A 13,498-nucleotide genomic window follows, 5' to 3' on the forward strand; every position below is an offset into this window, starting at 1 on the left:
AGAATGGGCTTATCAGGGTCGGTGCTAAATTGGTTCATCTCTTTTCTCCATAATTGATCCCAAAGTCTCAAGGTCAATCAATCCCGATCCATGGCCGTCCCAGTCACTTTAGGAGTACCGCAGGGCTCTTCACTCTCACCTACACTGTTCAACCTATTCATGGAGCCACTCACTGATATCCCCAGCTCATCAAATATCCAATTTCACATGTACACTGATGACACACAACTATACTTAAAGATAAACTCCCTGAAATACATCAAATCTCTCAATCTAACGCTACAAAAAATGCAGTCCTGGCTGTCCGAAAACCACCTCAAGCTAAACACCCTCAAGACTGAATTCCCACTAATCGCTCCACCTAACAAATCATCCATTATACAAGAATGCCTTAAGCAACTAACAGCGCTGAACTGCCAACCTCTTATAATTGATTCAGCAAAATTGCTGGGAGTAACTGGACAAAAATCTAAACATGCAGAAACACATCAGTGCCGCAGCAAAAGGAGCAAATTTTCAGATGAACACCTTGAGAAAATTAAAACCCTTCCTTCCAGCAAATGACTTCAAACTGGCAGACTAAGCACTAGTAAGCCCTTGACTAGAATAAGGTAGTGCAACTCTCTGTGGTCTCCCCAGATCCACAACGGCCCCTCTAAGAGCATCAATCAACTCAGTGGCCAGGCTCATCACAGGATCCAAAAGAAATTGCCACATTTCCCCTGACTTCAAAGCTTTCAACTGGCAACCTTTCTAAGCAAGAATCCAACAAAAATGTTGCCTGCATGACCCACAAAGCCCTACACCACAACACCCAGAGGTATCTGGCCCAGGAACTGGTGCTCTCATGCAGCAACAGATCATCCAGGAGCGCCAGCAACCTTCCTCTGAAGCCACAAAGAAGTGCCAAAAAGAAAACTTATAACTGCGCCTTCTCTGTAATTACTCCAAGGATTTGGAATGCACTACCCCCAGAAACCAGACTGAATCCCTCTACTGCCTCTTACAAAAGAGAAGTTAAATCTCTTCTCAAGACGAAATTCACATGATCACTTTAAATAACTTGAAGAACAACTAACTGGTTTGCAGGACATTATTTTTGGAAAGACATTGTTCTTTTTGTTCAAATACCTTACTTGTAAAGCGCTCTGATACCCGCAAGGGTCATGGTCGCACTATATAAAATCTTGAAAATAAATAAATAATGAGAGAAGTAGCTGTTGTGTTTTTGACCTTCAGTTCACCTTCAGTGAGTATGAGACTGTGGGAGTAGCCACGTCTCAAGGTGAAGGCTGCAGATGCCATGGGTACTGGTTACTTGCACACTGGCATGAGGTTAAATTTATGTTTTTCGTGCCTCCAATCATGGGCAATAGGCCTGCCTGTTTGGCAGTACATTAGCCTGTATGTGTGTTTTAGTCCTGCATTTATCTGCTATGAATGAAAGCAAAATATTCTAACATTTACCTGTCAAGATCCAGGGACGCACTGAGGTTTTGACCTGAATTCATCACCTGCCCCTTGATCATGGCGTCCTAGGAAGAAAAAAGAGTGTTATTGAGTGCCCGGGATAATTAAAGGCTAAAAGGCAGAGATGTGCAGAGCACAGATGAACGGAGACTGAAGACCGAAAGCACCAAAGGAGGATAGACATGATAGGCTCAGAACTGTGCTTAATTTGAGCAGGTGAATTCTGCTGCTCGGCACTGGCACGTAATTATCAACACCGGCATTTGTGACATTATGCCACATGGTGGCACTGTCTGTCTAATTTAGAAACAAACACAAAAACTGTTGTTTTTAATTCAATACAGATTGAAAAGGATTATTCCCTGCCGCCTATGCCAATTATATATATTTTTGAGCCAGGAATAGTCTCAATTGTCACATTTATGGGAGAGTGATGGTTAGTAGTTGTGTTGGTACTAATATTGGCAGCGCTGGCAGGGGCTATGTGCGGTGCGAGCTGCAATGGACTCCTGATGAGGACCCAGGCACCTATTTTTTTTTAAACAAATTAAGCACTGGCTCAGAGAGGTATTACATGGAGTGGACATTAGGTTTGTTCATTACTAGTGGACACCACAGACCTCTCTTCCTCATTGCTGGGTTCTGCCCAAGGTTTTCTCCCAGAATATTGAGAACTGTCAAACCCTCATGGCCAAAATATTGACTACAGCACTATCATGAAAAATACATAAAGTTAAATTTATACTTTTTGTTGATAGCTCCTCATGCATACAGTTTGATATATATTTATCTCCAAAATAGGCAGATGTGGAATTAAAATATGTCTACATTAAAACGTACTCTAGCTCATGACACAGTGGTAGTCAATATTTTTTCATACCACTATTCACCTTAGACCTTAGAGGCTCCCAAGTTCCTGATAGATTTATTTTCTCTTTTTTTGCAACAGACCATTTACTCAATATACATTGCTGCCACCTGCTGCGCCAATTGTTCGAATGTCAGTCTCGCTTCCTCAAGATTAGATTACATGGTATTTGCGTATCATCTTTGCTCTTCCATTCTTAGGTGAACTTTAAATACAATTCTGGATACTGTAATCGCCTGGTACACAGTTCTTTATATTTTGTCTATCTCCAGCCAAGCACATGGTGAAACATCCGGGCCTAGATATACACATTTTTCATGCAAGGAAGCGCAGCATTCAAATTCGCTGCCCAGCACTGCACAAGAGGGAAAACACAACACAGCACCTTATCTATTAACCCCTTGCATGCTGCCGTGATTCTGCGCCTGTGCGGCACATTCCGATCGTGGGTGCGGTCATTACGGCCGGGAGCCGTCATCAGCACACGAGCACAGTGTGCCATGACGGCTCCCGGCCGTCATCAGCATGGGAGGGGTTAAGATGTCCTTCTGCTAGTCTCCTCAGTTGTACTGGCACTCAAACAAGGCTTTCATCGAGCCACACATACTTGCACCACATTGTGCAGAGGTGATTGTGCACTGTCTAGCATAGGGTTTCTACTGGAGACAGCCTTCCAGTGCATAGTAAAATGTGTAAACAAATTCAAAATGTTCCCGCATTGGATGTGTGCACTGCAGCACACATTTAAAGCATCTTTGTTTTGAGAATTGAATCCATTTCCCCTTGTTTGCAACAGCTTCAATTAGGCGTTTGTTTTTGACGCAAAGCCTAGTCTGTCTCTCGTAGAAGATTGGGCTTTGTGTCAAAATCATCTGAAGGTGTTTGCACTTAAGGGCCTGCAAAGTACCACGCATCAGGGTTTAGACCAATGCATTTTAGTACGGTGGCAGCATCATACCTGTCAACCTGATCAGAAATCTTGCAGTGAGAGCGGCGGGCGGGAACTAGGAGGGGGCAGGTCCTCATGCAGAGAAGTACTTATGAGCTACTTTTGCCACCACTCTGCTCCCAAGTCCCCTCTTCCAAAAACCAAAACTAAAAGCTTGCTAAGGCTGGTGCCGATGTCCCGGGCAGTTTTCACACCCCTTAATAGACGTTGGCAGTTCAAAGCCTTGGAAAAGAGCTGGAAATCCACTAGTTTCAGTGGTTTTCAGCTAATTTTCCCTGCCACTGTGTGATATCGGCTTCTCACCAGGTGACCATGTGATGGGAGCCGATATCGTGTGTCACATTGTGGCTCCGTCTGAGTTGGCATGCATGCGGCATCACCACACTGAAATACATTAGTCAGACATTTATAAGCGACATGACCACCCTAGTGCAAGATAGGATCAACAAGCCTGGAACAGGATATGTGCAGCTAGCGTGCTGCCAGTGAGCGCAAGTGAGTGCCAGTGACTGCGCTCAGCACTGGATTGCCTTAGATCCTGCTGTTTCAATTACACTTTTGGCCTACACTGTATAGTACATAGGGGAGATGCTGGCCAGCCCGGGGCATCAATCAGCTAGCCAAACCTGGTCTGTCAGCGCTACCCACCATATAGAATAAAATTGGATGGACCCGACAATGCCCTCATGTGGATCTGACGGTGGCGCCTTGCCTCTTGGTATTTTCCAGCATGGCGCCACCCTATGGAGGCCACGCAGTGTGTCTGATTGGGCATTTAACCTGTTAACCTCGGAGTAAAATCCGCCGCGGTGTGGGCGTGTTATTGCACGGGCGGGGCCGCGTCGGCCAACGGACCTGCGTAGCACTACCAAGGTAGTGCTCACGACGGCTGTTGGCCGACAGAAGCAGCAAACGGGATAAAATGTTGAGGCGATAAGCGGCAGATTTCGTTTTCCTGCCTCAGCCACTGCAGTTCGGTGGGCAGGTCTGACAGGTGAGTGTGTGTGGGCCAATATTTTTTTGGCTGTTTGAGGGCCTGTTAGGCCCAGAGCGCAGTATGCTGGGATTTACTTTCGATTTCACCTATGTTAACAAACCTTGCCAGGATCTTAAATGCAAGGGGTCCCTACCTTGAAAAACATACGGCGGCATCTTTCTTTTTCTTTGACACGCCACCTGCCATACAGTTCCCAATGGGTGGATCGTGTGACAGGTCAGTGTGTGGGCTGTTTTTTTATGGGCTTTTTGTGGGCCTGGTGTGCTGGGTTTTACTGCTGCTTTCCATGATATTACAATTACAACAAACATTAGGGGCATTATGCTCGGATGCAACAGTCTCCCAAACATTGCAAAACACCATGCAGAGTGTCTTGACAAGATCAAAACTCAATAGTCTGATTTGCTAATTGGGCGATACTTTAACTTTGGTGCCATGGTCTATGTTTTGTCCCATTCCTGCCCTGGCTGGGGCGAGGGGGAAGAGGTTTCCTCTCCAGGTCTGACTGACAGACACAGGTGAGCTCTCTGACAGTTCAGGGCTGGACCGTCCCCAGCTCTTCAGCCTACATGAACCAGCACTGCCTGCTGCCACTGCCTGGTGGTCCCCTGCCCATCCCAACCCAACAACTTAGAAAATGTTCAACGCAAGCGCTCATCTTGGCAGACACTCCTTATGCACTTTGGGTGGCACTGGCTAGTCAAGTGGGTCATGCGCTCCCTCTACTGGCGTTCACTTATCTCATGAACCCACCGGCTCAAATTAAGCACTGATTGTACTGACATCCAGGAGCATGCTTTTCTTACTCTCGTTACATTTCCAGATGCACTGGTCCTTAACATTTACTCAGTACCTGTTATAAAGAGTCGATCCATGACCATTGCCTAGTCAGGCGAAGAAACAGGCTCCATCGGCCCCCTGTAAACGTCCTCATGGGGTGTATTCATTGAGATGCATCACTGTGCAACAATCGTTTTACAGTAATGTCATCTTAAAAAGGGGGTGTAGATTAGTGACCTTTTATGTCAGAAGTTTTGCATTAGTTTGAAGATATGTTTATTATTATTATTATTATTATTATGTTTCTTATATAGCGCCAGAATCGACCCCCGAAGGGGGATCTCCGCGCTTGCCTTGGGAACCCGTCCTGGCTTTTCCCTGTGAGATAGCCCCTACAGGGTATCACCAAGGTGAAAGCCAGGCATCCCGCCGCGGGGGGGGCGTTGTGGAGATTAAGCAAGCTTAATGCCCAGAGTTGCAGAGTGTAAACCCATGATTAGGTCAGGCACCGAAGCGAGAATTATCGAGTCCATGGACATTTGAGCTCAAGACCCTGCCGCGTCGGGAATCGAACCCTGGTCCTGGGTCTGACCTCTGCTTCAGGGTCTGCCTGCTCTAACCAGTGAGCAACACTTCTCCACTGTTTAGAGCTTCTCATTGCTCAAAATGTTGTAATTTCTGATATTTAGCTCTTTCAACTCACTTCCTTGCATGGTTTTACTGGTGAGAAAGTGTCACTCTAAGTGTCACACATTTGCCAGCTGAATGTCACTCATACATGGATTGGAATCATGGAAATGTCACACATGAGAAATCTGAAAACTTGGCAGCGGTGCAGTTACCCGCCCCATTAAAGCTCCTAGGATGCCTAGTCGCTTTTGCACCGTGAAAGTGTACCTTTGTGCTGGATAGTAAATAGAATTTGCTACACTGCATCACACTGGCACCGGCTCAAAGCATTAGTAAGTCTGGGCCCATGTTGCTTCTCCTCCTCCACACATTGTTGACAAAGCCTGTCTTCAGGTACTCCAGCTTTGTACAGAAGATCTTAAATCCTGTTAATAACCTAACAACTTCCCTGTGCCAAATGGTTTAAAAGTTCAAGGCTCACCAGGTTAATCTCAAACAGCAGTGCCTCTGTGAAGTTTGGGAGGATGGCAGATGCCCGGATATTTCCATAGCCTGCCAGGTTCATGCTCCCTGGCAGGAGGGTCAGCAATGGCTGCTTTCTCGCCGACAACTGCAGCGTCATCCCCATGTTTGGGTATTGCCTGGGTATCTGTGAAGAAAAAAAGGTAGTCAGTGAAAGAAAAGGCAATCAGTAAAAGCGGGAATCGGGGGAAGAGGATCTTCTAAGGTGGAGCAATGGAGGTATTTGCTAAATTGAATAAAAGAGAACTTGCAGGAAGTCCATCAAGCAATTTTTTTCAATATTACAAAATGAGCTCCCTTCCCATACTGTGCAATTTTTTTTATACTTTTCAAAGCCGCACTGCTCCAGCTGCTACACACTCTTTTGCTAAATCTTACATCACAAACCATAAAGCTGAGTGGGTTGTAGGGATCACCAGAACCCTGAGATTTTAATATCGACCATATTACACGTTACCTGTTATGTATTTTTAATGTTTTTTTCTTACATCACACATGTTTATTTTGGGGTAGTTACCTTGAAAATCCAGTTTACTTTCCCAAAATGTACAATAATAATTTGCACAACTCCACACCGACAGGTTTTAGGGTTGTCACATTTACCAGAGAAAAACACTGGCCATTTGCTCGCGTTTTAAATTTCTGCAAAGGCCCGGACACGTGACTTGAAGAAAATCACATATTTTCATTTTGATCATGCCCCTTCTATCTTTGTTTACTTGAATAATCAGTCAGGGAACAATAAGGCAGCTCTAGAACACATTCTAACGCACAGGGGCATATTTTCAAGAAACAGCGTTAAAATTATCACAGTTTTAGCGGCAGAAAACTGCCGCTAAAGCAGCGATAATGGGTTTGATAACATGCCCTTGAGAATTCCAATAGAAGCCCATGTTCTAGTGTCAACATGGGCTTCTATTGGAATTCTCTACGGCATATTATCAAGCGCATTATCGCCACTTTAGCGGCAGTTTTCTGCCGCTAAAACAGCGATAATTTTGACGCCGTGCTTGATATTATGCCCCCTGTCTTCTTATAATTACTGTTTCAAGTATGTACAGAAAAGTGGAAAAAACTACCAGACTTTTTCTACCCCCTGTGACATTAAAATACTGGCCACGTCGTTAAAAAAAGACAGGCCAGGTGGCAACCCTGATGCTTTCCACGAGCCCTAATTCAGGGTAAAACTGAAGTCGAATGTCAAACCGAGTCTCACATACTTATAATGTTAGACACAAACACCGTTTGTTAAAAACCAAGGAGTTAATCATTTAATTGTCTCCAAATCACTAATTTGAGTGAGAGTTAGGCAAGTAGCCAATTGCGCCATTCATTAATCGATTGAAAAAGCTCACCACAGTTCTTTCAACTAGGTTATCCGGTTTCCTCTGAAGATTGATTTTATTTTTGCATATTCAGCTCTCTTTTGCCACCTTGTGGAATATTTTGGTACTGCTCATCTCTTTTGCTTATTCTAGATTCCCCTCATGTTGTGAACAATAAAAGAGCAAACACAAGTAGATGATGGAGGGAGTATTGAAACTTTTCAGACACTCACCCCTAGTCACAGATCTGGGTTGAATCCATCATCGTTCTTAAGCTCACCTTGCCACCCCAGTTCAGACCCAGCCATATGGAAATCAGTCTGGGCCCCGTCCCTCATGGGAAGAGTCCAGCCCGAACTGCCAAGCCAGGTCTTCCCTGGACCGGAAATAAGCACCCTGAATTGAAAACTTTCTCCTAGTTGTGCCTGCCTTGAAAAAGTCCAGGATTTTGGTGCAAATTCTGGTCTATGATTCTTTGTAGATAGGGATTTGTATCAAAACCTATTGGTGGTTGCATGAGAATACCCATGCACCACCCGTGCAACACCCCTTTGACGGTGCAACACCCCCTTGACAAATCCAGATTTGCATCAGATAGTAAATCCCACCGTAACACTTTACGTTGGGTTTGTGTTATGAAAGTTGGTATTCTCACCATTCTGTTGCTCTTCATTGCAATAGAACCAAGAAGACCTTCACTCCACAGTTTTCACCACAGCAAAGGGTATGTGAATTTCGACATCACTAACTTTAAAGTCATGAACTTATACATGATGAGACACACTACTTGTGTTGACATTCTTATCCTGTACTTTCGGACAGCCTGTCTCCAACAACCTGCATGTCCAAAATACATTCCTTGCCACCGCCTTTTTGAATATAACCTGCGATCAACCTTGAAATGGGTTCCTTAGGATGTAATAATCTAAAGGGCTAAGGTGTTATATATAATAATATGTCTCTTAGTGCTGTATATTGAAATCAGTATAAGTGGCTACATGTAACGTTTCTCTAATCACTCTTTTCACTCTCTCCTCTAAGGTGTTCATTTTAGAACTTTATAAAGCCTCAGTCAATTGTTTAACCCCAGAAAAAAACGAAATATTCTTTCATATCATAGAACCCAAATTGCAAACCCTTGTCAAACACAATAATAAGGGGAAAACCTTCAATAGTGAATACATTTTCTAGAAAATTGATCACCATTCAAGCAGTGGCCTCCCTCGCCAGAGTATAATAAACCTATAATAAACCTATTTAGAATGATAGTCCACCGAAACTATGATGAATGTTTTACCAAGGGCAAGCCTAGCACAGGACCAGCAAAATCAGTCACAAAATTCTCCAATGCGCATTGTGGAAATTTCACAGGCATGAGCTCAGAACTGCGTGTGACAAGGCTCTTTTCAATGGTAAACAGTCAAAATATCGAATTTTTTATTTCGACTTACACTTATATCGAGTTGCTAATATCGATGGGACAGAATATCGATGTCCAGAATATCGATGGCCAGAATATCGACCCTAAGGTAAGTAATATCGAAATTACTTATATCAATAGCATATATATCGATGTAAGTAATTTCGATTTACTAATATGTGTTAGAAATTTTAGTTAAGTATTTAAATTAATTGTTATAATATGTGTTTAATATGTTTTTATAAATAAAAAATATATAAAAGTAAATAATATGTTTTACTACCAGAGCGGGTTGTGGGTTTTTAGGGGAATAGGGTGGGAAGTAATGTATTTGTAATTAAAAAATTATTTTTTAATGATTAATTTATTTTGCAATTAAATATTAATTGGTAATGAATTATTTTAATTGATTAATTGATTAATTAATTGATAATTTATGTATATTTTTAAGTACATTATATGTTTTACTACTGGAGCGGGTTGTGGGTTTATAGGGGAATAGGGTGGGAAGTAATTTATTTGTAATTAAATAATTATTTTTTAATGATTAATTTATTTTGCAATTAAATATTAATTGGCAATGATTTATTTTAATTGATTAATTGATTAATTAATTGATAATTTATGTATATTTTTAAGTAAATTAAATGTTTTACTACTGGAGCGGGTTGTGGGTTTATAGGGGAATAGGGTGGGAAGTAATTTATTTGTAATTAAATAATTATTTTTTTATGATTAATTTATTTTGCTATTAAATATTAATTGGCAATGAGTTATTTTAATTGATTAATAGAATAATTAATTGATAATTTATGTATAATTTTAACTAAATTATATGTTTTACTACTGGAGTGGGTTGTGGGTTTATAGGGGAATAGGGTGGGAAGTAATTTAATTGTGATATTAATTAATTTTGGGTAAAGGAGTATTTTTAGGGTTCAGTGTCAGTTTTGGGTTTTTGGGTAAAGGGGTATTTTTAGGGTTCAGGGTTAGTTTTCAGTTTTTGGGTAAAGGGGTATTTTTTGGGTTCAGGGTCAGTTTTCAGTTTTTGGGTAAAGGGGTATTTTTAGGGTTCAGGGTCAGTTTTCAGTTTTTGGGTAAAGGGGTATTTTTAGGGTTCAGGGTCAGTTTTCAGTTTTTGGGTAAAGGGGTATTTTTTGGGTTCAGGGTCAGTTTTCAGTTCTTGGGTAAAGGGGTATTTTTTGGGTTCAGGGTCAGTTTTCAGTTTTTGGGTAAAGGGGTATTTTTAGGGTTCAGGGTCAGTTTTAGGTTTTTGGGTAAAGGGGTATTTTTAGGGTTCATGGCCAGTTTTCCCTACTGTTGCACCCACTGGAGTGGGAATAGTAATTATTGTTAAGTAAGTATATATTATATATGATTTTTAATTATTATTTTTTTGATTAAATATGTATTATTATTATTTTTTACCATTATTACATATGTTTAAATATGTTTAAGTAATTAATAAGTATTATTTACAGTATTTTTTATGTTATTTTAAATTAAAAAAAATCGATATATTTGACAACGATATTTTTAACATCGATATTATTTTTTCGATATTTTGGTACTTACCATGTTGTACATAGGGCGTCGATATTTTTGCTATCGATATAATTACGCCGATATTTGTGTAGGTCGAAATTCTGTCTGTCGAAATTCTGTCATAGATCCCTTTTCAATACCTTGACAGACTTGGCAAGAACCAAATATACAACTCCTGACAGAATCCATACCTGGCCACTTCTGTAACCATCTTTTTAGTAGCCGCCATTTTCAAATGTCCTTTCTGGGCTAACCTAATCAATCTCTTCCTCAACACTGTGGGTGGCGGCACCTTATTACCTCTAAGGTTGAAACTACCCTCAACACACAATTCGTCAAGGAATAAGACACAACAGCAGTGCCAAGTGCACACCACTGAACAGCAGCAGGAGAGAGAAGAGGACAGTCTTGTAGCAACATCAACGAAGAGCTTAAAGGCTGGGGGGCAGAGTTACAAGCCCCTCGCGCTACTTTTGCGTCACTTTTCCCATGTCAAAAATGACATAAAAGTGGTGCAAGAGGTTGTAAATAAGCCCCTGGATTGGGGGTGATAGTGTCCACCCTGGTAGTGAAGTACTGCAAAGGCATGCAGATGGCTGATTCTACCTCTGTGCTACAGTGGATCCTTTGGGCATCATGATCTTCTCTCAGCACCAGTCCTCACTCTCAACACTTACCTCTGGAATGAGATCCTCAAAGCCATTCGTCTCCAAGTGGATTGAAGAATTTGTTGGAATCTGGAATGGAAAGCGAGGAATCAATGGCCATAGTGCCTGGGAGCTGCACTTCAACACTTTCAGGAGGACTCAACCGAATGCCCTGCATCAGACATTTAATGAAGAGCGATGCAGGGGCGAAAAGGTATAGAAGGAATTGAAAGACATCAAGTATAGGAATACAGCAGTGTGAGAGCATATTCATTCTGGCAGCAGAATAGATCTAAAGCAAAATTATGGCACATATTTGTGCAGGCGGAAGAGTAACAACAGAGAGTACTTATCCAAAAGCCTTTTAGATCCATGACCTGCCTCCCATCCGGCGTTGTAAGCTGAATATACAACAGAACTCAAAATGGCTTGACATGTCAACATATGAGTAGCTTAAGTGCATGAGCCTAGAAACAACAAGATTCTAAAGAAAGTGGATGGTGCTGCAGGACACAGAGTATTGAGGAGGTGTAGGTAATAGGGAGGAGGATGGGAAAGTACACAAAGTTCATAATACCAGCTTCCGACCTTCATTTAAAATCCGAAGCGGGCAAGCATGGAAGATATTGAGGACTGGGAAAAGGAAAATAATGTGAGAACTCACTATCCTCCCTCCTGGGTTAGAGGCAGGACTTTGTAGTGTTCTGAGTATTGTGCTAATGCAGTGCGGGTCAATAACAAGAATTGGTGGAACATATGTAAAATTGTTAAAGTTTAAAATGAGGACGGTGACTGTAATAACCATTTGACTGGGCCTGGTTCTGATGTCAAGATTGTGAATGGTAAATGTAATGATGTAAACTTTGTGCCAGAACCTCGCAGGAGTTTGAGAGTTTGTAAAATTCCTGTCAGGTTCAGGTAATCTTCTTTGTACCTTCTTTTCCTGCGCTTTTCCCTTCTCATTCTGCTATTGTTCTTTCTCTTTCCCTTTTCCTTCCTTCCCTTCTTTCTTTCTTTCTTACTTTTCCTCTTTTGGTTTTCTTTCCTTTGTTTTGGAAGAAATGGGGATAATGTAGTGTTCTGAGTATTGTGCCTCTCAGGCACTTGTAGAAAGAATCCTGTTGTGTGGGCATTCTGTGCTCTAGTTTGGAATGTTGGCATTCTGGCAGTTGATTGCTGTTTCTGCCTGATGTCGCTGTTATTCTCTTGAGCTGAATAAACCAACTTACAAGCATCAAGTCTTTGTACTTAATGAACTAATACTACAGACTCCTGGGGTGATAGTAGGGGAGCTGCCATAACACTCACATAGACCATGGAGATGTCTGAGACATCTCCCAGATGGTTAGCTTTGGCTCCCTCCACTTGAGTAAAGTTCGTCAGCCCTTATTACACACTTGAACATTATTTTCTCTGCTTCTCAGTTCCCTGTGCCCCCATCACTTTGGCAGGAGTGGCTCCTTCATGAGAGAAGAGGAGCGTCGTCCCCTTAAAAAAATTCCCCCAGGGCTGAAAAATGAAACGATAACAAATGTTATTTATTAGCATCTTATTTTTCATCAACGCATCCTGAACAGAGTGTCAGGATGGGCGGGGCAATTGTAGCTGAGTGGCAGCAGGGAGCTGTGCACTTCTGTTTACAGTGCACATGCCCTTTGGCTGGCCATCTTGCGACTGCCAACCAGACATGCGCATTTTAAACCTCTCTAACCCAGCTGTCTAAAACAGCTGGGTTAGAGAAAGCATAGGCCTCCAATGCTCTTAAGAGCGCTAAGAGAGGCTGCTCCCTCCAATCCTGACACTTCTGTCATGCTGTTTAACAGCATAAGAGCAGCATCAGGATTGGTTAGTGCAGTTTCCTGGGTCTCGCGTTGGAGCTTCGAGGAGAGATGAGGAGCACGTTGGCGGCAAGCCAGGAAAGTAGGTGCCATTTTAAAAATGTTATAACTATGCCACCCGTATTTTGCCCGCTCTACCACTGTAAATACATGCCAGCTGCCACTGCACTTTGGTCTATATTTCCTGCTTCCTTCTCATCTCCTCCCTAATCCTAAGTGCATTCAACCATACCTGTCTTCGTTCTGCTCCCAAAGAACTATTGTCTCCGTGTGACCTCTGTTTTCACCATGGCCATCTGATGCTCCTCACTTTGGAGTATTGAGCTCTGGGCCTGAATCCTGCTACGTCCGGGGCTAGTCACAGTATTCTCCACTCGAGTGAGAGAAGTGTGGCTCACTGGTTAGAGCAGGCAGACCCTGAAGCAGAGGTCAGACCCGGGACCAGGGTTCAATTCCCGACGCGGCAGGGTCTTGAGCTCAAATGTCCATGGACTCGATAATTCTCGC

The 13,498-nt window shown here is 42.4% G+C and overlaps 1 protein-coding gene across 1 annotated transcript in view; it reads right to left on the reverse strand.

The window, feature by feature from the left end:
* LOC147706260 (bactericidal permeability-increasing protein-like) overlaps window positions 1-13,498 on the reverse strand; it is a 103,161-nt gene that overhangs the window by 29,289 nt on the left and 60,374 nt on the right. Inside the window, exons 10-12 of the mRNA XM_086932704.1 lie at window positions 11,184-11,243; window positions 6,176-6,343; window positions 1,468-1,535 (exon numbers count right to left, since the gene is read on the reverse strand). Of these exons, the coding sequence (XP_086788830.1) occupies window positions 1,468-1,535; window positions 6,176-6,343; window positions 11,184-11,243 (296 nt within the window). The remainder of the gene's footprint in view (window positions 1-1,467; window positions 1,536-6,175; window positions 6,344-11,183; window positions 11,244-13,498) is intronic.

Source organism: Lissotriton vulgaris, chromosome 7 (genome assembly GCF_964263255.1).
Source record: "Lissotriton vulgaris chromosome 7, aLisVul1.2, whole genome shotgun sequence".
Lineage (NCBI taxonomy): Eukaryota > Metazoa > Chordata > Amphibia > Caudata > Salamandridae > Lissotriton > Lissotriton vulgaris.